Here is a 24035-nt window from a genome sequence, read left to right on the forward strand (position 1 = left end):
AACACTTCTAAACAACCTTCACTACCAATGCAGCCTGGGGGATTAAAGGATTGAGCACAGTTCTGCCAAAAAGACCTGAGAGTACTGGTGGATGGCAAGCTGGACATGAACCAGGAATGTGCCCTCACAGCCCAGAAAGCCAATTGTATCCCAGGCTGCATCCATGATCAGCAGGTCCTGCTCCTCTACTCTGTGCTGGTGAGGCCCCACCTGGAGTACTGCATCCAGACGTGGGGTTCTCAGTATGGGAGAGACGTAGACCTGTTGGAGCACATCCAGAGGAGGGCCACAAAAATGGTCCAAGGGATGGAACACCTTTCCTATGAGGACAGACTGAGAGAGTTGGGGCTGTTTAGCCAGGAGAAGAGAAGGCTGTGAGGTGACCTGATAGTGGCCTTTCAGTATCTAAAGAGGAGATACAGGAAAGAAGGGGACAGACTTTTTAGCAGAGTCTGTGGTGACAGAACAAGTGGAAATGGCTTCAAGCATAAAGAGGGTAGATTTAGGTTGGATATAAGGAAAAGATCTTTTACATTTACTTTAGGTGAGGGTGGTGAGGCACTGGAACAGGTTGCCCAGAGATGTGGTTGATGTCCCATCCCTGGTGACTTTCAAGGAGAGGCTGGATCAGGCCCTGGGCAACCTGATCTAGCTGTGGTGTCCTTGTTCATTGCTGTGGATTTGTGACCTTTAAAGGTTCTTTCCAACTCTAAGGATTCTGTGATTCTATGGTTCTGTGATTCAATGAAAGGCAGAAGGATGTCCAGTGTGAAGGACAGTGAGTGAGTGGCAAACCATTGCATACCAAAGCAGACATCTCACAGTGAGAAACTGCATATTGTAGGATTTATTATTCTTAACTACAGTCAGATAGGGAAATAAAGCATATCTTACCAATCATGCTTTTAAACATCACTCCCCATCCCCCCCCCCCCCCCCCAAAAAAAAAAAAAAGGAAAAGCAAAGTCATGTTCACCTGAAAACACTGAAAACATTAGGTGTCTGAATGAATATTTTGTACCCAGCATGCACTGAATACTGAAATAAAGCATCCATTTTGTTCAAGAGTATGGTTATGTGAAAAGCAAGAGCAAAGACATGTTGATCTCTTGTACTCATACCTGTGCCATGAGGATTAAGATTTTTACTCTGACCTCAGCTCTGCTTTCTAGATATCTTCACCCTACCAACATCTGAGTGGTGCAGATGAATCAAGGAAACATTTCTACCCTGCATTTCATCTTCAGAAACAAAAGGTCTAGAACATCACATAACAAAAGTTTATCTCAATATTTCTTTCATTTATTTCTTTTTTGCTTTCTTGTCTTCAGCCTTCCTTAAAAATGTAATTCCTATTTCTGTCACAGCATCACCCCTCAGTTTGTCTTGCAGAAAGGTCACTTCTGCTGCCAAGTGAACCTAGGAAGAAGCAAAGAAGCACTCAGTTCGTCTCCTTCCTCTGGTTAACAGTATTCTTATCTCTCTCTTACCACAAGGGGACCCCCTTTTACAAGTTTTGTAAAAAACAGATTTCCAAATTTTAAAAAATATATTTCCAAACCAAATTAATAGAAAGAAAGCCTACATACTAGAAATAGCATATGTTAATCATCAGTCTAGTGCTTTGCTTTGCTCTGAGAACTGAAGATGTGTACTTGATTTTGTGATCACAAAATTTCCTGATCACATACTTAAGTTATTAACACTCTTGTTAATTGGTCAGATATCATATATGTATCACACATTATGATTCTGAGACTGATTTATAGAAATAATACTTACACAACTTTTACTTTCTTGAAACGTAAGACATATGACAAATCAGATACTCATTAAAAAAACAATGCAGCCCAAATGTTATCTTCCAGAAAGTGAGACAGAAGCTCTACAGCTCAGTGACATTCAGATTATGGCCTTTGTGTGTTCTTTTGTAAAAGCCTTAAATGATTTGGAATGTCATCCAGTACAGTTCTGATTGTTTGGTTTTTAAGTTGTCTGCATCCACATTCTCTCTTTCACATGATGCTGCAGTTGTATTGCTGTGACATGAGAAAATTTTATTGATCCTCGTACATCAAGGATGGAAAGAATCAGGGATGCTTTTAACAATAAAATCTATGCAGAAAAAAATGAAATAGGATTAAGGAGCAGATGACAAGCCAAGAACAGGACCTTGGCTCCCCCTGTTCTTTGTCAGCTGGGTCCTTTTCCCACAAGCCCTCAAAGGAGCCCAGCTGAGACTGTGCTTAGCGAGCCAGCCTGTGTGCTTCTTTATCTCAGAATCAGCCTGACCCTTTCAATCACAGTTTAGACATTAAATCTGAAAGAAATTTAATACTAGTAAGCTTCATTGAGCAAGATGTGTAGCATTCCTGCACCTCTGCACATGAACAAAAAATGGAGAAAATGGATGTGTGCTTCCTTACCATTTCCAAGGCACCTCGAATCACTCCACAGAGGAGGTTGCAATAGCAAAGGGATGCTCGTTCCACTGGCAGCTCCTCCACAAAGTCCACTAATGGGTTTTTGTCCAGGATTAAGGAGAATTCATTACCTGCAGCACTACTGCAGTTCACACTGGGGGTGACCCCCAAGTACATTTTGAAAGCCACCTGCAAAAGGAGGATAGTCAGCCACTTGAATCTGATGGGCACAAACCAGAGCAGCAACTTTAGTATGCAACATCCTACATACTAGTTTTGCTCCAGGAAAGTAGGGGTAAGGAACAAGTAGTCTTGAGATCATACTAGATCTGTCTCTTCTGTGTTCCATTGTGTTCACAGATTTGGAGCTATGTGATATTCCAGAGAAGTACACTGTAAGGCTGCTTGTTCTCTCTTTGATGTTCCTGCATTTACAGCCCCATAAAAAAACAGTTGTATTGTAATCCCTCATGCTTTCACTCAGTGTCGTTATGCTCTTCTGGGGCCATTAGCTCTATACTGGCCTCTGTGTTGCTCTACATTGCCAGCAACTTTGATAATCACTGCTCAGGAACTCCTGCAACTTGTGAGTGCGTTTACTCAGTTCTCCATGTGCAGCCAAAACATACAAACAAATAAATAAATAAACAAAGCTACAACTGAAACAAAAGAAGAAAGAGTAAAACTACTGGGATGTATTTGATAACAGGGCGGGGTTTGCTTCTCTGCCTCTACTGGTTAGTATTACTTTAAATATGCAGCATCTGCTCTGCTGGTGGAGAGGTCCCATATGCATGCATTTTTAGTGAGATCATTGTGCGAACCAGGAGGTGCTGAGGCACCAGGTTCACAGCAGTTGTTCTATCTGTGGAGAGCTCTCCCGCAACACACAGCCACAAGCTGCTCCAGTTGGAGATAAGTGTTGTTGCTTTTTTTACCTCTTTGGTGAGTATAGGACATGGAAGGTTTCCAAACAATCCTGAAATTCTTTATAAACCGGAGAACTGCTATTGGCTACAGCGTTATGGCTCTGCTGACACTGGGAAGTGAACGTGCATTTTCTCTTGTTGCTTTCAGATGCCCCTGCAGCAATGAAAACTTCAAGTATGGTTTGGTTTTTCTTTTCTCCCCAGCTTTTGTTTTACTTGTTTTTGGATATTTCCTGAATAATAAGACCTGGAAGCTCTTCACAGGCTGCTGGGTGAACCCCAGAAAAATATTCCCCAAAGGGAATATCTGTCATTTCTTCATTATCTTTGGACAAATCACATTAAATGCCCTGGTAGCCCCAGTGATGTGGCTTTCTGTGGCTTTGCTCAACGGGACTTTTTATGAATGTGCCATGAGTGGCTTGAGAAATCCTGCCTACTTAGATGCAATTTGCCACAACAAATCTGTGAAGTGCTTTGAGGAGCTGCACAAGGTGTCCTGTGGCAAAAGCACCATGCCCTTTTCAGAGAGTGAGGAACTCAAGCTAACACTGCAGGCCCACTCCCAGGTAAGAAAAACAAGTGGAAGGATATTAAACTTTGTAATACTGCTGTGAATCATCTATGGAAGGTGCTAAAATAAAACCATTGACTTCACATAAAGTTTTCTTATGATACAGCCCTGCCAAATTCAGTAATTGATATTATTTTAATTCAGTTTGAATGATGACCTGTCTCAAAGTTGGGGGAGGATTCCACTGTAATAAGTATTAGTAAAGTCAGATAGTTTAAAGCTGTCTTTCTGAAAGAAGAGAGCTCTGAAGAAAAAAAACCATCACCGGTCTTTGGTTTAGGAAACCAAATCAACAGATGTCACTCTATCAGATGGGTTTTTTACACTGTAAATCCATATAACAATCATCTCCTATTTTTCTATTATCATATATACCATAAGGAAATCCAGATCGTTAGCAGTAGGAAAATACCGAAAAATTAGATTTGTGACTCACTGTCTAGATAACTTGTTTCTGTTTGCATTTCTCAAATTTATGATGCCAGATGAAAGCATCTTTTTGTCCTGCTTGGAAGAAGAAAGAAACACTAAAATAAAACCAGAGAATGCAAGGCTGAGATTACATTCTGCTATACTTGTCCATTACAGTTGTTTTCATTGTCTTGTAATGTAAAGAAACTTAGAGATGAAAAGACAAAATGAAGGAAAGGAGAAAAAAGTGCTATAGAAAATGATGAAAAGACGATAGTCAGCATATGACAGGAAGCATTCTGTGGAGCCTGTAAGTCTTTGTTAGATGACTGTATTCATCTGGAACTGTTTCCTATCAAGAGCTGTTTTTATTTTCATTTCCTCAGGCAAATAGGACCAGAATGCAGGCAAAGACTACAGTGCAGGAAAAGCAATTTAACTGAGAGTTCTAGAAAGGAAAAATCAAATGGGCCTTAAGACTTGAAGTTGTATGCACCACAGGAAACAATGAAAGACCAATGACTCAGGGTATAACATGGGAACAGATAGGTTCATTCTCCAAATTGCAGAAGAGTGAAGGGCTTCTGAAAAACAATATTTTAAAAACATATAGACATAATTAGTTATCACAAAGTGAGCAGAAAATGCATAAAATAATTCAAAATCATAATAGTCCCTAAAAATAATTGTAAGCCAGTCTTCCCTGTTTCCTCAGGGAAAATTTCCGTGTTTCCATTGGCTAAATACAAAGGAGTAATTATTTTAACATTCTTTCTAGAGTTCCCATAATGCAGATTGCAGCTCTTAGTGTCATCTCCATTAAGACAGAGCATGGAAAATCAGTTCCAATTCATATGGGTCTCTGAAAATTAAACAAAAGTTATCCCACATTGGAATTCGTTCCTTCATTTGGAAACAAGCATGTTTTGCAAATGTTACACATCACAGTGGAATAGGTGGGTGAAACTGTTGGCAATGACAGTGGCATTAGGCATGAAAAACCTGCATCCACACCTCTGCTCTCCTTGAAGGAGGTCATTCCACAAAAACAATTGCTCACACATTTTTCCACCTCATTCCTTAAGCATGGAATTTGTTCTTTCCCTTAGCAATTCTTAACATAATTTAGTAAAATTCAGAAGAAGCTACAAAGAACCTTAGTGTTGCTGGAAAAAAAATTGAGAGATCTCTGAAAATATGGCAATTATTTCTACTGAGTGCGTAAAAAAGTCGTGCTCTGTTTCAGTGCCAAGGCAGACATGCTGACGGACATGAAATTTCCTTTTTCTCTTGCTCTCTCCAGTCACAGAACTGAGCAAGAACATTTTAAAACAGTTTTGAAATAAAAAAAGATTTTCCTCTACAAAGGGCTGATTCATCAAAAAAGCTCACAAGAATGGGTTAAATTTCAGTCAATCTCCTAGAAAAAGAAGTGGAAGGGGCTGGGAAGAATTTATGTCAAGATTTTAATGTTAAGACATATATTCCTGTTAAGTAATTTATGCTAAAACAGGGGATTTTTTGTTTGTTTGTTTTTAATGAAAAGAAATCTGAAAACAACACATTTAAAAATATTTACAGTTGAAAAGATTGATTGAATTGGGAAAAAAAGTTACTTATCCATTGTGGTTTTTTAGTTAGACATAATTCAGAACTGTATCTTAATCCTAATTCTTGCTGAGTGATTCTATTTAATATTCTCAAGAGACAGAAATCCATTTACCATTCAGTGATCATGACAGTTTGTTCTACCTGTGCACTTCTTCCTGCGGCAGAATTCAGTGATCAGCTCCAATACACTACATGCCAGATCTCTATATTTTGCAATAAATCCTCATCAGAATCCCCTTTACATGTCCCGACACTATTCCTTGCTCTCAGGTTCAATCTGTTTACTGTATAACACTATTGAGCTGGTGCATTATTTGATTGATCATTTAGACTTAGATTTTTCTTTACGTGTGGTCTTGTAGCTCAGGTCTGATTTGAGTGCCTCTGTTCCTGAATTTGCTGTTGCATTTGCACTGGTCTTTTCTGCTGTTGTTATCTAAGTTCCTTTTGACATAAAATGGGATCACATAAAATTGAGGCAAAGCCTATCTCTTTGTGGGCAGACAGCCTCCAGTATAAGCCAATGTTTTTTTAGAGTTTTACCTCAAGAGCAACTTCCATTCACTCTCTTGAGGAAGAGACATCAAAATGAACAGTACAGAAAAGCCTTGGTCCTGTCTTTTGCTTCCTTTTCATTCAGATGTGGCAACTCCATTAACACTAACATCAGTCAACAAATGAAGATTACAAAGAGATGTCTGTGGTAGTTTCCCTAGAAGAGCAGCAGGCCCACTATACAAAGCACAGTCACTCTGACAAACATTCTTAAATAGTGTTTTCACTTTAACCTGAGGTCTGTTTCTTTTGTTTTCCCAGATTTTAGGTTGGTGTGTGATAGTGGCTATGGCTCTTTTCTCCCTGCTAACCACTTGCTGTGCCAGCTGCCAGTCGAAAATCAGCCATCTCCAGCTGATGTTCTGGAAGGTGTATGCTGAGAAGGAGAAGGAGCAACTGGAGCAGACCTTCCAGCTGTACGCCACCAAGCTGAGCGAGCGAAACCTGAAGTGTTTCTTTGAGAAAAGAAAGCCAGAAGTTATGCTCCTGCCAGCTTTTCAGGCATGGGAAGATGCTTCCCAGCTCTACACTTTCAGCAGTAGCAAACAGCATTATAGCACAATTCACAAGCTAGTTGAAGAAGGCCAGAAAGAAGTCAGTGAGGAAAGAGAGACAACATATGACCTCGTAGACAGAAGGGAAATACCATAGATCACATATATCTTCAGTCTTTCTCTGCTGTGCTAATATAGCATACTTCTAGCTTCTTTTATCTGTATTTTTTTTCACAGTTTTTTTTTCTTTTTTTTTTTTTTTCTCCAGTTCCAGGAGGTTTTGAGGCACAGAGATATTTGGCTACTTGGGGCATCTCAGTATCTTTGATCTCCTGTTACACACAGAACACCAGAGATGGTCTCCTTGATAACTGGTCCTCCTTATCCCTGGGATGTCTGTGGGGGACATAGAGTAGGGATTTCACTTAACAGTGAGATGCCAGGTAATTACTGGGACAAATCTTACAGTCAAAATTTTAGGTACCAATAATTTTGAAGGGCATTTCTGATGCTGCATAGAACCATCAGTGAATACTAGACCTGCAGCCAGTATGTGGCAGAGGGCTTAGAAGAAAGCTCCATGTTTTAAGATGAGAAAATACTTTTGCAGAGGGCTGATTTTTATATTTTTTGATATCATAGGAAATGTAGAATGTATCTGGAGCCAGAGATGCAAGCGGGCTAGGCAGGTGGGGCACAGTCCCTGCTGTGGATAAGGCGTCTCACTCCACAGACTTTTGCTTCACCTCACATATGTGTAATTGTACAACATGTACAACATAGGGTGTCTGAGCCTTTGCAGATGCTATATAAAGGAGGCATCACTTTTCTGCCAAGTTCCTCTCCCTGGAATGACTGGGTGGGCTTTTATGCACAATTTTACTGCCAGTCTCCCTGAGTCTGCAAAGAATCATAGTTTTGCACAGCTCTAATCAGGCTCTTATCAACAAAACAATATATACTACCCAGCTCTTCATATACACACTGTGTTTCTTAAGAAGGAAACAAAAATCTGTCTGCATTTACAGACCATTACTTTTTTAATGTAGATAATTTCACTATCTGCTTAGATTTTTTTCTGCATATTCAGAAGATCTTGTGGTCGTTGAGAAAAAGTTTTACTGTTTTTTTTTTTTCATCCCAGCTGCCACACTTTGCAGCAGACTTAGACCAAAAATACTCATCTCAGTGTATGTGCTACAGCTAAAAGCCTAGAGGCAAGCCTGCCAAAATGAAAGTCACAATAGCAGGCACGTCTGGTAAGAGTAAGACAGACCTGCAGCTTGTCACAGAATCACAGCCTTTCACTTCAGTAAATTAATGGCAGGAAACAACCAGAGTATGAACGAAGCTCTGAGTATGTAATGGAATGTGTGATTACAGCAGACAGGAAGGATGCTGTTTGTACAAGCCCATATCATAGGTCTTCTGATCTCAGTCAGAAAACTGTTCACAAACTAAGCTTTATTTGTGTAATAGAAGGGGGTTGGAACTAGATGATCTTTAAGATCCCTTCTAACGTAAGCTATTCTATGATTCTATGATTCCCTTTGATTTGTTCTCTTTACTTATTTTCTTCTGACATTCATGCAATCAGTCTCCTACTGATCCTGTAGGATTTATATCCTGCAGAAGATGAAGGTCTTTATTATACGCAGTTTAAAAGGAGAGACAAAACTTCTTTCAGTCCTTCCAAAAGAATCAAATGCAGGCTTCTACTTCATGCCTACTGAAGGAAAAATTATTTCTACTGTTCTGCTAAATTTCACTTCCCAAAGCTGTCTGTTCACCTCACCAACACCACAGGAACCCATAGCAAGCAAGGAAGAAACTGGGAGTGCACTAAGTAGATTAACGAAGTGATATGTGAATATAAGAAACAAGTTGGGTTGACATAACAATGAGTTCTCTACTGTTCAGTAAGATCTGGGACACAAAAGTTAAAGCATGTGCAGAAGAGGAGGGAAAGGTAAGAAGACAAAGTGGTCCCACCTCCAGTTTGGACAATCTTTTCTTCCACAGGAGGTGGAAGCGGAGCACTTTGCTGCATGCTCATAGGTGACTGGTATTAAGAGTGTGAGGAGATGCTGGCTGCAGCTCTCAGTCCTCTATCCTGGTCTGCTGAGAACAGGCTGCACTAAACAGCCCTAGGCATGAAAGATCTGGTGGTTTTGACCAGCCAGCTGCAGGGGGCTGCTTCTTCTGCATTCCCTTTTTTCTCTGTGCCTCATAGCATGGTCTCTACCTTGGAAGTACATCTGCTGAATCCTCAGTACTACAACATATGCCTGGTTGGAGCCTCAATACCTCACTGAACTTTGTTTCCAGGGCTGTGTTATTCTAGCTCTGCTGTATTTCCAAAATGTCTGTGATTTAATGCAATTGCCATGTGGTTCTTGGAATACTTCTATCAAAACAGACAAAAATAAAATACAGTTTGACCTATTTTTCCAGCTAGAATCTGATTTTGGCAAATTTAACTCCATTCCTAAATCAGCTATCACAAAAAGCTGTTTTATATCAACATTGTCACCAAATTAAAGTTCAGCAGCCACCACAGAAGATCATTTTCAATTTTATCAAAAAAAGTGACAAAAAAAAAAAAAAAAAAAATTGACATTTTCTCTCAGAAAACTTAGGTTTTGCATTAAGTCTGATGCCTGTCAAATGAGTCCACAAATAAACAGACAGCATCTGGTCTTTTTCTATTCCACATTCTGTACCTCAATTTACTCACTTCTTCCCATCAGTGAGAACCCACTTTTCTCAATTCATTTGTCTTACCTCTTTTTCTGCTATCTGCTGCTCAAATTCTAAGTCTTGCTTACACCAGAAGAACAAGAACAAGACTAGTTGAATGTGCTAGGCCCTCACATGCTTTTGATTTAGTTTCACCTGGGCTCTGAGTTAAGGTATGACAAATCTTTCAAAATTCTATTGTTATAATTTCTGGTATAAAAGACAACTTACATGGAAACTGTGCAAATCCAGTGGCTGGTTTGCAGTGCAATAGAGCACAAAATTAAGGCAAAATTGAAAACTATATAGTGCAAATTTTTTAAATGTCTCAGTAGTACAAGTAATTTATATGCATACATAAGTAATTCAAGAAATATATAGGAAATTAGGTGGGTTTTTTTGTTTATTTTGTTCTCTGTTTTTGGTGGGTTTTTTTGAAGCTAGGCTCTGACTGGAGAGAAGTTCCTTTAAAACTACCATGTGCAGCTTCCCTTGTGGCAGAACAAAGGCCTCTCAGTCTTTCTTTGGGACTCCAAAATTGAGTGAAGTGAAATAAATAAACCATTTCAAGAGCTACATTTATAAATTTGCCTCATTGCCATCTGTATGAAATGAAATAAAATAAAAAAGAATATATGTTTAGATGAATATATCAGCTCGTCATCTATGAGCCTGTATGTTCATCATCACTGAACCCACGTGAAGAAAAACAAGCAGAACTGTCTTTTGAAAATGTGACTTGCAACTCTTTGGGCTTATATGTTACTTAACATTAAACAAGGAATTTATGCAGTCAGCATTTAAAGTGTACTCCAACCTTTTTTCAGATTCTCATACTACAGCCCATCTTTCTTCAGCAGCATGGCTAAAGCTCAGTCAAATTTTGATAGTGCACAGAAGCAGTGTAGAGCTATGAAAAGCAGTTAGGAGGCCACTAACTTCCCTGCTCCTCATACTATTGGAGACTCCTCCCTACAACTCTACAAAGCCTTGTATGCTTAAGTAGTGTTGCAAAGTAAGTGATAACACACTCTTAAAAACCAAAACCATAAAATCAGATGACATATCAAAAAGATTAATCAAGAACATTAATTGATCTACTTAGAAGGGAAAAGACAACCAAAGTAACTTTTTGCTGGCATAGTGCAAAGTGCAAGGTATTGCACTTGGATTGCAACTTGGATCCTTGTTATGTGTGCAGACTGTGAGATCTCATTGAGAGCAGGACTTGGGGATCCTGATAGATGAAAAGCTGAACATAAGTCATTAGTATGCTCTTGAAGCCTGAAAAAAGCAGTGGTATCTTGGGCTGAGGAGACTTCATTGAGGCCTTCCGGTACTTAAAGTGAGCTTATAATGAGGAGGGAGACTGACTTTTTGCCATATATAAAAGTGATGGGAGAAGGGGGAATGTCTTTAAACTAAAAGAGAGAAGATTTAGGTTAAACGTTAGAAAGAAATTTTTTTATTCAGAGATTGGTGAGGTACTGGCACAGGCTGCCCAGAGAAGCCGTGGATGCTCTGTCCCTGGAGGTGTTCAAGACCAGGTTGGATGGGGGCCTGGGTAGCCTGATCTGGTGGCTGGCAGCCATGCCCATGGCAATGGGGTTGCAGAGGACTACATGATCTTTTATAACTCTTTCAATCCAAGTCGTTCTGCTATTCATTTGCCAATATAGAGTGGTCTTGTGCAGCAGGACTCCAGTGGGAAAGGGAATCTCATCTATTTCCCTACAGTTCTGGCTTTGGAGGATGACATGGTTGGAGTCCCAGCCCTGGTGGCCCTGTGCCATAGAAGGTGACATAATTCCTAGATCAGATCTGAACATCGAGTTCTTTACTCTTTACATCTTTTTTCAAAGACATCAATGATGCAAGAGTTCTGAGGAAGGATGAGGCAAACTTTATAGAGAAAAATTATCACCCCTGTTTCAAAAGCTACCCTCAGTTATACTTAGACACAAATTCTGAATCCAGTGTTAGATGTTATGTCTTCAGCTGAGCTTTTGCTCTTAGTATTATTCCTCAATTCCAATTTGCCAGTGAGCATAAAGACTGGCTTTAGGTGGCCTGTTTGGTTTATGCAAAGTCACAGCATCAGTACAAGGAGCCAATGAGGACCATGTGAATTCATGTGGAAAAACTTAGTTTGGTTGACTGCCAACCCATGTTGGCCTTCCTCCAGTCCTGCATAAAATAACACTAAATCCCAGATTCTGCAGTCTGAATCACTGTACAAATCTTCAAGCCCCTAGTCACAGAAAATGAATGCTTTAGGTGTACCTTTCCTTCACTGCTTATTTACTAGTATGGCAGGCTGGCTTTGTATTCCTCACTGTATGCTTTCTCTTTTGTTTCATCTCTTGGAAGATTTATGCAGTGAATACCCATGACGTGATCTTACAGACTTCCTTTTTCTTCAAAGGACTGCAGGATAGCAGCTATGTTTACAAAAGTTTGGTTTTAAGTACTTTAACTGCTTAACCTTACTTTAACCTTTTAACTGTTTTTACCCTACACATTCATTCTCAAGAATTAGTGGAGTTAAATATTTCTGCATTTTTTTCCTTGCCATTACTGAAGACTTAAAGAGAACATGTAAAAAGCTATGCAATTTTGAACCAGCAACTTTAGCAGTTATTTTCTGGATCACTTGCAAGTGTTTTGCTGGTATGTGTGTCAGACAGCTGCACTTGATTGTTGGTTCAAAAATGTTTTGCCAAATAAATGTGTATTTTCCATCTCCTCTTTTGCCTCAGAAGGGATATACTCTTTCCACAGAACTCCTCTTTCAGTTTGCTAAAAATAAATTTTCAGGAGACTTTGAGCTTTAAAGTTTGTTCCAATCTTTCTGAGCGAAATAAGCATCCTTTGAAGTACCGAAAGGGTAACAGTGTATTTTTCCTTAATTTCTCACCATATTTTGTTTCTGAATCTCCTGTACTGGACAGTGATGATGCAGTTATACTACAGCAATTTACAAAAGGAAGAAACAAGGAAATGCAAGAATCAGCAAACCAGATATCTACCATGTATATGAACACGCAGAGGCAACAAAGAACATACTCCAGATGAAGAAAGAAATAAAAGTGAATAAAAATGTGATTTTGCAGGCTGGCATCATTCTTCTAATGACAGCATGTTTTGGCATTATGATTGTAATGTTGCTTGCCTTACATTTTTCATTCAACCTCCAATGAATCCTCTACTCTGGCTCAGCTTTGCCTAGAAATGATCTCTGTTGTGTATCATCTTCATTTGAGACTCCAAGACACATTTCACTTCAAGACAAAATTTAATGTCCCCTAAATTCCACTAGGTAACTGGATCTGACTGGCTTTTAGTGATGTCACCTGCTTTTGCTTTAAACTTTGGCACATCTGGTGTGTGTGTATGTTGTGCATGTGTGCATGTACAGTGAACTAATTTTTCAGTCATATTAGAACAGCAGAGGTGTCCTATATTTCTGTCATAGCTGTCAGTTCCCATAAAACAGTTCCCATAATACAAATTTTCTCCCTCCATTACAGAGGTAACTTGGGTATTTCTGACATGGTGTGTCATGGTTTCACACGAATGTGAGCAGAATCACATACCACCTAGTACTACTCAAATGCACTTTGTTATAAGAAATGTCTACGCTACTAGCATGCACATGTTCACTGTGCAGACAGCCTGGTGTTTCACAGCTCTGCATTCAACATCACATTTAGCTGATAGTAACATTCAATTATTCTCAACAAGTATGTCAGACATACTTCCATCTCCCAAAAAAAGTCCGTGGAAATGAATCTCAGCTCAATTAGTTCATGCTCTCTCCACTTCAGCAAAGGACCACTGAGCTAACAGTTCCTCGTTATAAAGGGGGATTAATTTTTCTGACTGGGAAAGCTCAGGCATATCTTCACTGACAACACTGAAAATCATTGAAGACAAAAGGAAACATGACCAGTGATCTGAGCATGTTTAGGTCTGAGCCAACTCCATTTCTGTGAACTACCACCTCCTTTGCAGTGACTCTGCAATATAGGAGGGCAAGACATCCTACGGCTTTCTGTTCAAGCTTCCCCAGGACTTACCCTGGTGTCAAAGCTGTATCTTAAGAAACCTCTCTATTACTACACAGTTTTCTCCTAGATCTTCTTGTCTGCCAGTAGTGTGAAAGGTTACTCAATAAGAGGGAAATTTCTATCAGAGGGTAGAAGTACCTATACTGGTTTGTTTGTTTGCTTGTTTTATCATTAGATCTGTGACTCTCCTGCCATTGAGTCTTTATTTTGCAGAAAATTCATCAGCTTCTTCATAATATTACCATTCTACGGTTAAAAAACATCTGAGCAAACTATGGATATGCTGAGCTGTTCGTGTGGCAAGAATAAGAATACCAAATTTTAAGAAGTGTTATGAGTTGATTGACCCATATAAGTTCCTAGAAAATAAAAATTGAGGGAAATATACAGTTTGAAGCTAGTAAAACTGATTTTTTTGTTGTTGTTCATCAGATTCTGTGGAAAGAGCAGAAGAAATTAGCTTAAGCAGCAGCAAACAAAAGAAAACATTACACTGTTCTAATGGAAAATACCTCATAGGCTAGTAGAAAAGATTGGATTCATAGAAGGACTTAATATTAGCTTCTAAACTTATATAAGCTTATATTAAGTTATTGCTTAATGAATGACTTTAAGGCCAGTTAAGGTTAGGGATCAGCAACCTCTCACAGCTTGTATCCCACAGTCTCTGATACCAAAGACAATTTAGTTGGTATGTAAAGAACATAAAGAATAGGCTTCCTTTGTGTAAAACTTTGTAGCAGACAAGATAAGTGCGCCTAAACAAGAAAAGATAAGAGAGTCTGGGCAAGGACAGGATAAAAGGGTTTAGAGAGTCTGTTGTGCATGCTACAGAATAATGTGGGTAACAATAAGCAGAATGCTTATTTACACCCTGGCTTTGCTGGCTGGGATAAACACTATCTGCTGACTGAAATACTGAAACCAGATGTTGCAAGTTTTGCAATGTATTAACATATGTATTGGAATTCTTGGAATGGGTGGGATCTTCATGGCAAGTGTCTGAGTACTGGTATTTTGAATGTATGTAATAAGCGTGCTTTAGCTCCTGCGTACACATGCCAGAAAAGAGATCCCCCAGGTACCCAGAGCTGCAATAAAGCAATGTCAGCTTTCTAAACTATCATTTGGTTTTGAGAGCTTTGTATCTGGATTTTGGTGACACCTCTGTCCTCAACTCGGATACAGTGCTACTACTGACATGAATCAGTTCAGTAGTTCTGATGACCCAGTAGCAAACTTACCATTATCATAACCAACTGCAAAATTCTTATCTCATTCAGCATCACAATTTTTGTGCTATGTTTTGGTGCTTTGGAGACTGCTATCTTCTCTCAAGAAGAAACTCTGTGAGCTACTAGCTGAAGTGAAATTGTAGATAAAAGCTATATTTCACTCAAGTGAAGCATGGGTTTGACTGTAGAGATAATACAATTCTCATATAGCAGAAAATGTAAGTAACATTGTTCTGGAGCAAACTGATGGAGAAGGAAAAGCTAAAACAACTGAGGATAACAAAGCTCTAAAGAACATAAGTCTTAATTACCTGTGCAATCATGTCTGCTGTTTCAGAATAACTGCGACACCGTTTTACATCTGAGTGAGCTAAAAAATCATCTATCAGCCTTATGCCAATGCCATACCCCCTAAGAAGAGAACAAAGAGAGTTAACATTCAAAACGGGATAGCTTTCCCACCTATCATCCTCTGAATAGGTTTCATGTGCTTTCTCCATTAGAAAAATAATAATAATAATAAAGCATACTTCTAAATGAATGGCTTTAAGGACATCAGATTTTGTAGTCTAGATTCTTCTTTCTGCTGTATTTTACAGCACAGTAGGATGTAGTTCATGTAGTTGTATGGGGAACTATGCTCCTTTAAGCATGATATCCCCAGCAAGCAAAGCATAATGTGAATGTTGTCTACATATTCATGCATATATGTGTATTTACATATATAAGAAACTGTATATGTGAGTCTAATATATATAAATATATAAATAATATGCAAATGAAGGCTGATTTTTGTCACTGAAGGATAACATAGGACAGGATTTCTCCATTCCTGCACAATCCTCAGAGTTCATCTCACAGCACCCCTATGAAGAAGAACAAAGCAATTGCCCCTTTCAGTAGCAGTTCTTGTGCCTGCATTGGCATGGACTTCAGCAAATATCTACTTCCTTTATCCTCTTATCCTTTAATCTCTGTCTTCATTCTTCCTTCACAATCCCCTTTTTTTCTCTAACATGTTTTCTCTCTTCATCTAATAATTGCAGAATTAATCCAGAAGTGGATATTCAATATACAGTTTCAGTGCACCCTAGCTTTATTTTGTATTTCAAATACTGCAAGTTCAGAGAAATAAAGTAAAACAGGACAGAAGTTAATGAAATTTTCCATTAAAAAAATATTCATTTCTAGCTCTTACATGTTAACAGAAGTCAGTAGTTACACACAGTGAATAATAAATATTATCACTTCAATCATTTTTTGGAACAAAACCAAAAGTTTATGCAATTGACAAAAATGTTACAAAAAAATCTCAACAAACTCAGAAATGATCTTAGGGGTTTTCACGTGTTCATGCATGTGGATATTTTCAGTTTCTTCCTATATGCCGGAGACCTTACACCTTCAACAAGGCAGGCTGCAGTCAGTGGAGCTTCTTACTGGTTTTGTAACACATCTTTGACAAGAAGCCAAAGAGTGATCTGATGTTCAATGTGATGACAAGACAGAATGTGGATTTGGCAGCATGAGGTTCAAAATCGCAGTATGTTATGCATCAGAAAATGATGAAATTTTTATCACTTAAGTATCAATATCAATAAAGTTGGTAAATAAGTGATCAGCAGTTAGCAAGGTGTACATTAGTGATGCACAAGCCTATTTTCAAATTTTATGCATTAGCTTTGGAAAGTTACAAGCATAATAAATTCACAAGCAGCTACTTGGCAACTATACACTAAAAAACCTTCATCTCACTACAGATTGTGTATGTGCATTTATACAGAGGGAGAGATCAGAATACTTTTCCCATCTGTTACGGATTTGCTGTTCTACAATATTTCTTCCCAAAGCAGGGCTGTTTCTACTGTCACAGTAGTAAAAGTGCTCATATTGCAGCAATGAAACCTGTCAATATTTTATCAAGTCTTTCCGTTTAATGAGAAAAACAAAAAGATTTTATAGAAATAGGTGTAAGAACAAAACCACGAGGAGCAATACATATCTCTGCATCTTTCAAAAATACCCTTTCCTAATTTCTACTATAGCATCAGAAATAAGTCTGCTTTTGTGGTTTTGTTTCTTTGCTTGTTTATTCTTCTTTTTTTTAATGTATGATTTCTGTTAGAGCTGAATGAGGGATTAAAGTCAAATTACGATTTGAGGGATGCAGCCTCTTCAGTCTGTGAATAAATTCCTTTTCTTTATCAGATCAATGATTTTTTGCTAACTTCCATGGACAACTATTGGGCTAAAGCCTCGTTGTAAGCTTTTAGATTATGAGTAAAGCATTCATAATCTAATAGAGCACACAACTGAGAGATCTGAATTATACCCTCAAGGAAGGGTATAATGACTAAAGAAGGAGGCTGTCTATTGACTTGAAACACATTTCTAACACCTTGCTGTATGACTACTTTTTAGCGTCCAAGTCGGAAAACCACAGTGCAGCCTGGGTAAGGGGAAGCCAAAGGAAGGCTGTATGAACAGTGGATACATAAATGCATTGTTTAACAGGCAGCCAGAGACTTGCTGATGTCCCACCCCTGGATGCGTTCAAGGCCGGGTTGGATGACCTGGACAACCTGATCTGGTGCCTGATTTAGTGGCTAACAGCCCTATCAGCAGGGGATTGAAACTAAATGATCTTATAGATTTCTTCCAATTCAAGCCTATGATTCTATGTTAACTTGGAAACACGTGTGAAAAGCAAAAAGCTTGAGCAGTTTGAAATGATGTGGATGTGAAGGAGTAGAAAAGAAGAGTTAATATGGAAGTTGAAAATTAGTACATGGAAATAGATGAAATTTAGAAGTCTGTTTCATTAATTAGCTATCAAAGAGTTAACAAAGAACATGTAAACAATCAAAAAAATCCTCACGCTTTTCTTCTGAAATTTAAAGATAATTTCTCACCATAATTCACAAATAAATTATTCCTATTGTCAGAATATTTAACCTTACCCCCACGTTGTCCATAATCCTTGACAGTGCTGGAACCCACAAGACAGAAGACATATAGCTGAATGATCATATACAGGTGGTCAAATTGCCTTATCAACGAGGCTGAAAATTTAACGCACTACTTACATTTTGTCTAAACAGCTGTTGACATCTTCATCTTTTTCATAGTCCTTACACAGCTGGGCTACCAAAGCCCCATATGTGAGAACAAAAAGTTCTCTGCTCTGCAAGATAAAGTTAGAAATTGAAAATGAAACAAATTATGATCAAATTCCTCACTTCTTTTTTTCTTTTTTCTCTATTAAAAGCAAGCAAAAATACAATTTACGTTAATAAAGAAGCTTCTGTCCACTGACATGTAATCACAGATATCTGATTTAAGCGCGGCAGAGCCTGACTTGATCATCACTTGAGCCTGTACAGGGATTGTGTTTGTCAGAAAAAGTGTTTGTTGGGATATAGCTAATTTCATCAGATACATTTTTTCTAATTTCATCAGATACATTTTTGCATTCTGCGGGCACATATAAATGTTGGATTGATAAATGTTGTCAAATGCCATTCAAACATAACAACAAGCATTTAATTGCAGGAAGACTATATAAGGAATTAAGATATTAGTCCTTTTATAATTAAAAAAAATGTGTACAGTAAATTGCAGTTCTTCCACAAAAATATAATTGGTGTGACTCAGATCATCAGCTGATTTCTTTGCAAAAAATAGGCAAATACAAAAAGTATAATAGAATAATGGATAATGGAAAATTTCTATAATTCAGCACAAGTATAAGGAATAACAATAAACAAAAGAGAAAAGAATCAGTACTGTTGACATTTCTTCTTCTTTACAAGTCTTTACATGTAATCATAGAACACCCGAAGTTGGAAGGGATCCACAAGGACGACACAATGCAACTTCTGACTCCACACAGAGCCACTTTAACTTATTCTCAATACCAGCTCTCCAAATACCCAGACAGATTAATTGTGATGATATTTCCATCACATATAAGCAAGCAAATAGGCATCGCTGCTAATGTGACCTGCTTTTGAAGTTTCATATCCTGTTAAACAGAGGGTAAAAGCCTATAATTTCTGAAAAAGACTTGATTACCTAGATTTGGAAACAGTGATTTCTTTTAGAGGATTTATCTGCATTAGGAAATGTAATATCAGTTATCTAACATTCGAACTAAATTAATTTCAACCTATATTTGATACATATACAGATTTATGTTTTCCCCTTCATTTAACAAGTTAGCCCCCTTTTCCAAAGTAGACTTAGGCAATCTTTTCTGGCCCAGATTTATGGCCATCATTTTCTTATGCAGTTTCTCTGCAGGCAGATATGGTTGGCATGGGTGTGCTGGCTGGAATGGTGTGTCCGGTTCTGGGCTCCCCAGTACAAAAAAGAGAGGAATCTCTTGGAAAAAGTCCAGCAAAGGGCCACAAAGATGATAAAGAGCCTGTAACACTTCTCTCGCAAGAAAGGCTGAGAGACGTGGGTCTGTTCAGCCTTGAGAAAAGAAGATTGAGAGAAATCTGATCAATGTCTATAAATATTTAAGATGCAGGAGGCAAAGGGATGAGGCCAGACTTGTTTCAGCATTGTGTGGTGATATGACAAGGGGAAATGGCCACAAAGCATAGAAATTTCCTCGCAAATATGTGTAGGAACTTCTTCACAGTAAGAGTGATAGAGCACTGGAGCAGGCTGCCTAGAGTGGCTGTGGAGTCTCCTTCTCTGGAGATATTCAAGACCCACTTGGACACCTACCTGTACAACCTGGTCTAGGGAGCCTGCTTTTGCAATGGGGTTGGACTAGATGATCTCTAGAGGTCCCTTCCAGCCCCTACAATTCTGTGATTCTGTGACTGGTCAGAGTGACTAAACATACTGTCATCAAAATTATCTGAATTGTTTCCAACACACTGCTGGACATTACTTACAGTTGATGTTAACAGCAGAACAATTACATCAACTGCTCCATCACTCAGCTGCTACCAGAAAATTGTGACTTTTTTTTTTTTTTCAAATGAACAACAAAATGAAGGAAAAACAATGCGATGCTCTGAAAAGTAAATGCGATTTAAAGGAAAATATAAATCATATTGGCAGGAATGAGTTTCACAGCCAAGTCTGATGAAATATTGGCCTATAGCTTGCTTTCCTCAGTACTGCCATGCCAAATATTCTCTTTTTGAAGTGGCTCCACAGGGTAACTGAGTATACTGGATTGACATCTGGTTTACCTGTCTCCTCACAACATTCTTCTCCATAATTTGTAATGAGAGAGTAGGCAATTGAAAGTAGTCACCTAAAATTTAGGTGGCTAACATTAAACAAAACAAATCCTGTGCTTGGTGTGAATGATTTAGCAAGATTGGCTAAAGCACAGGTAACCATTATGAAAAGACAGTGTCTGAGTTTCTCACTACAGAAGATTTAGTTGGTATGTCTCTGTCTCATGAGCAAGACCATGGAGATGGATAAGGATTCCAGTCACCTATCAAAGGAATATAGAAAGCACTGGAAGCACTGGGATCCTTAGCTTTTCACAGATCTGGAATAAAGTTATCTTCCCTTCTCCCCTAGGTCATGATCCTACAGGATCACATCTATAGCACACTGCTGAACTGAGTGTATCTAGTTGGAGTAGTAGTTGGTCTGTAGGCCTGAGAGATTAGGTTGATTGTAATTAAATTCTTGGACAGAAATTAATCCATAAAGGTGCCGCAAGCCTGTGGCATGTGGGCATATAAGAAGTGCTTTTTATTTATAGTCAGTGGAAAAAATAATAGTAAATGCCAATGAAAACAATGGAACAGGAAGAATTGCTTGGCAGAAAAACCTTTTCCTGCTCCCACTGCATCAACAACTTGAAGTTTAATAAATGTTTCCATTTTAATGTCACTTGTCAAAATGTCAAGTAGTGTGGAACCATATCTTAAGGTCACCTTGGTGATAACTCCTGTTTACAATAGCATTACACACTTTGGCAAATTCTCATGAACAATTTTTTAATGCATTAAGTGGACATTATACAGCTTCTGTATTGTTCTAGTCTCAACAGGTCAGTGTTGCAATAAGACATATGCCTTACAGAATCATAAGCACAGCACAACATCATAATTGACATCATTGGCTACTCTTTCAGTCTATTGAAGAAATAATCTTTTTATTTGACTTTTTTTCCATGAACTAATGTTTTTTGTTTTGTTTTGTTTTTTAATTAATTTATTTTTTTTCCCAGTGGAGACCTTTATCATCACCGTCTGCTAATTCTTCTCTTTTCAGGAATAGCTACAATAATGTCTTGGAGGCTTCAGGAATTTTTCCACTGCCCTAATACATCAAAACTCATCATTAACCACCCAGAAAGCCCTGAGGCTCTAGGTTCCTGAAGAAAGATGTGGGTAGAATTGAACATCCAAACACAAAACAGATTTCATTTTGCACTTAATTTAATGACTATGTAAACACAGAGGCACATAAACTCATCTGACATTTCTATTTTTGACCGATGCTCTCTAAAGTACTTAGTCTTCTGCTTCTGAATATACTCCAGATGGCAGAAACTTTGTGTCCGTGTTTTCTAAGCCTATTTAGATCTTCAGTATTAAGGATCTTTTTTTTTTATTATTATTATTTTTTTTAAAGTCAAGTGCTAAGTAAGACAGTAACTTTGTAAAAAATTACTTATCAGCAACCTCATCTCTTTAGTTTGTCATACAGGTGTGTCACAATAACACCTCTAGGCACATTTTCTCTTCAAGACACAAAACTGTTATTTATGCATTGCTTTGTTGTTGGTTTTTGTTCTTGCTGGTTTTGTTTGTTTGTTAGCTGGGTGGGCAAAGGGTCTGAAGGATTATTTGTGGTGAAATATTTCTAAATAGTTATAAATTTTCAACAATAGAAATTCTGAGGAAACTTAGTGCTAGCAGTGTTTAACAACCACAAGCCCCTAAGTTCTCCACAAGAATTATTTTCTTTCTACACACACTCCTAGGACATAGGATTTCCTAACTGACTGCCTGATCTATAGCAAAAGTAAGCCTCACCTTATGTAATATCTGCTATAACGAATCCATAGGACATTTAGATCAACTGTTCCTGATGTGGAGACACATTCTGATTGTAATCTAAGGTATAGAAAGCCTCATCTGAGAGCTTGGAGGATCAGCTCACTTTTGGCAAATGCTGTGTCTAGAAGCAATTAAGAATATGAGGGATGTCTGGCAAAGACTCCCTAGACTTACTGTCTCCAGTGAGGTACAAAAGGACCACCCTTCTGATCCTAGCAACAAGAACAGTACATTGTATTTCAGGCAGCAAGCCTCTGCTCTAATACTGGAAAACTCATCCCCATCCTTTCTGTACTTTCAGGCTGTTCAGAAATAGTCTGTACAAAACACATCAGTACAATAATAGCTCATTCCTTCTCCATGCACAATTGCAGTTGCACACAGCAAAAACATCTTACTATTTTGTGGCTGTCCTGCTTTCTTCCCGGAGGCCGTGACATGTTGCTTGTGTAAAGCTTGACGTATGTGTCAGGTTATACTGTTTCTTCCTCAAACAGCATCTTCTTGTTCCCTCTCCTAAACGTCCCTCTTTTCTTCTCTTCTGCCTTTTGCATGAGATATGCTCACTGCAGTCTGTAGTGCTTCTGATGCTCCTCCTATTCTCCCTCCCTTAGGGAGGAATGAGTCTGGCAGACCCTGTACACAATATAAACTGCTCCATCTGTGAGAATGGATTGTCATCAAATACACAGTAAACAGCTACAGGAAGACAAACTGGGTGGCCCCAAGAGATGTGTAGGTCTTATTTTTTTTTAGGTTTCAGTTCATCCTGCCGCTTGTGACAGGTTTTGGTGTTTGGACAGCTAAGAAACATTCCCTCTTCCCTCAAAGAGTAAAATCATAATTATATGATAATGATAAACAAGGTAATTAAAAATTCGTCATTTTCAACTTCAGGAACAATAGTCCTCTACCAGCTGTGACATCTTTAGTCTAGTGAGTTAATGTCTGCCTAGGCAGGAGTGACACAGGTTACAAGTGATACTGTCACTGCAGTTCTGAGGATGCAGAGCTGGTGGGATGGAGCTAGAGCACCCAGATTTGCAAAGCAGTAAGCTGAATACATGCAACAGCTGCCAGTTTGGGCAAATGGCACTTTCATTACCAATGTTTCTAGTGGATTTTATATCATTCTTAGCTTGCTATTACCTCCGCATGTAAACATCTTCACTTAAAGCATCCAGGAAGGTTTGGCTTTCTTCTCCTGTTTTCACCTAAGGTAAATTTCCCCTTTTTTTGTTAGTTCGGGTTTGGCACATATCTACTCTATAGTCACTAGTGAATTTAGAAATTAATCTGGTAAAGATATACAGCCTGATTCTGAATGTCATGCAGTTATGAGATTCTAATTCACTTGTAGATGTAGAGCTAGGGTAAAATTGCAGGTATGTATTACTCCAGATGCACAGAAAGCTCATTTGGGGTAAATGGGATTAATTCTTTTTTTTTTTTTTTTTTTTTTTTTTTAATGGTAGTTTCAAATAATGACATAAGCCAACAACAAAAATTAGGACAAATATAAGTCATTTTTTAGCTTCTCCTTTGAAACACAGCCATTCTAGCAGCTTTCATTTTACCCAGAACAAGATGGTGTTGACAACTGTATGTACCATTTTTTCTAGGCACTTTTCTGACCCTGTAAAAGCTGACTCCATTTTCTAAGTGAAAATATTGTAGGTACTTTCCATATCTAATTGTAAGTAAATTATAAAAGTCAGCATTAAAATTCTCCAGATAATCACTTGCATTTCTAAATGGAGTCTGAGATGGATTTGTTTCCCAGATTGTCTCCAACTGGCCACAAGCATCGAGCACGTCTCTTATTGCAAGAGATGTTCCACATTCTGTAGGAAAATGTACTGCATAGCGTTTAAAAAAAATAGCCCTAAAAGATTATCATTAGCATAAATTATCTGCAGTGAAACCATCACAAAGCACTTAAGGC

At 38.4% G+C, this 24035-nt stretch overlaps 2 protein-coding genes across 2 annotated transcripts; one reads left to right on the top strand and one right to left on the bottom strand.

Moving 5' to 3' along the window:
* Positions 1-832: 832 nt before the first annotated feature.
* On the bottom strand, positions 833-22741 carry TRAPPC3L (trafficking protein particle complex subunit 3L). Its single transcript, XM_052685567.1, has 5 exons — positions 22489-22741; positions 18128-18225; positions 15353-15452; positions 2427-2612; positions 833-1419 (listed from the first exon to the last, which is right to left on the bottom strand). Exons 1-5 carry the CDS (start codon positions 22528-22530, stop codon positions 1303-1305), a joined length of 543 nt encoding a protein of 180 aa, XP_052541527.1. The 5' UTR covers positions 22531-22741; the 3' UTR covers positions 833-1302.
* Positions 2533-7229, top strand: CALHM5 (calcium homeostasis modulator family member 5). The gene is made up of 2 exons (XM_052685557.1): positions 2533-3921; positions 6765-7229. The coding sequence occupies exons 1-2, from the start codon at positions 3382-3384 to the stop codon at positions 7152-7154; spliced, it is 930 nt and encodes a 309-aa protein (XP_052541517.1). The 5' UTR covers positions 2533-3381; the 3' UTR covers positions 7155-7229.
* Positions 22742-24035: the final 1294 nt, after the last annotated feature.

The sequence above is a fragment of the Tympanuchus pallidicinctus genome, unplaced genomic scaffold, assembly GCF_026119805.1.
Source record: "Tympanuchus pallidicinctus isolate F22 unplaced genomic scaffold, pur_lepc_1.0 scaffold1, whole genome shotgun sequence".
NCBI classification, from domain to species: domain Eukaryota; kingdom Metazoa; phylum Chordata; class Aves; order Galliformes; family Phasianidae; genus Tympanuchus; species Tympanuchus pallidicinctus.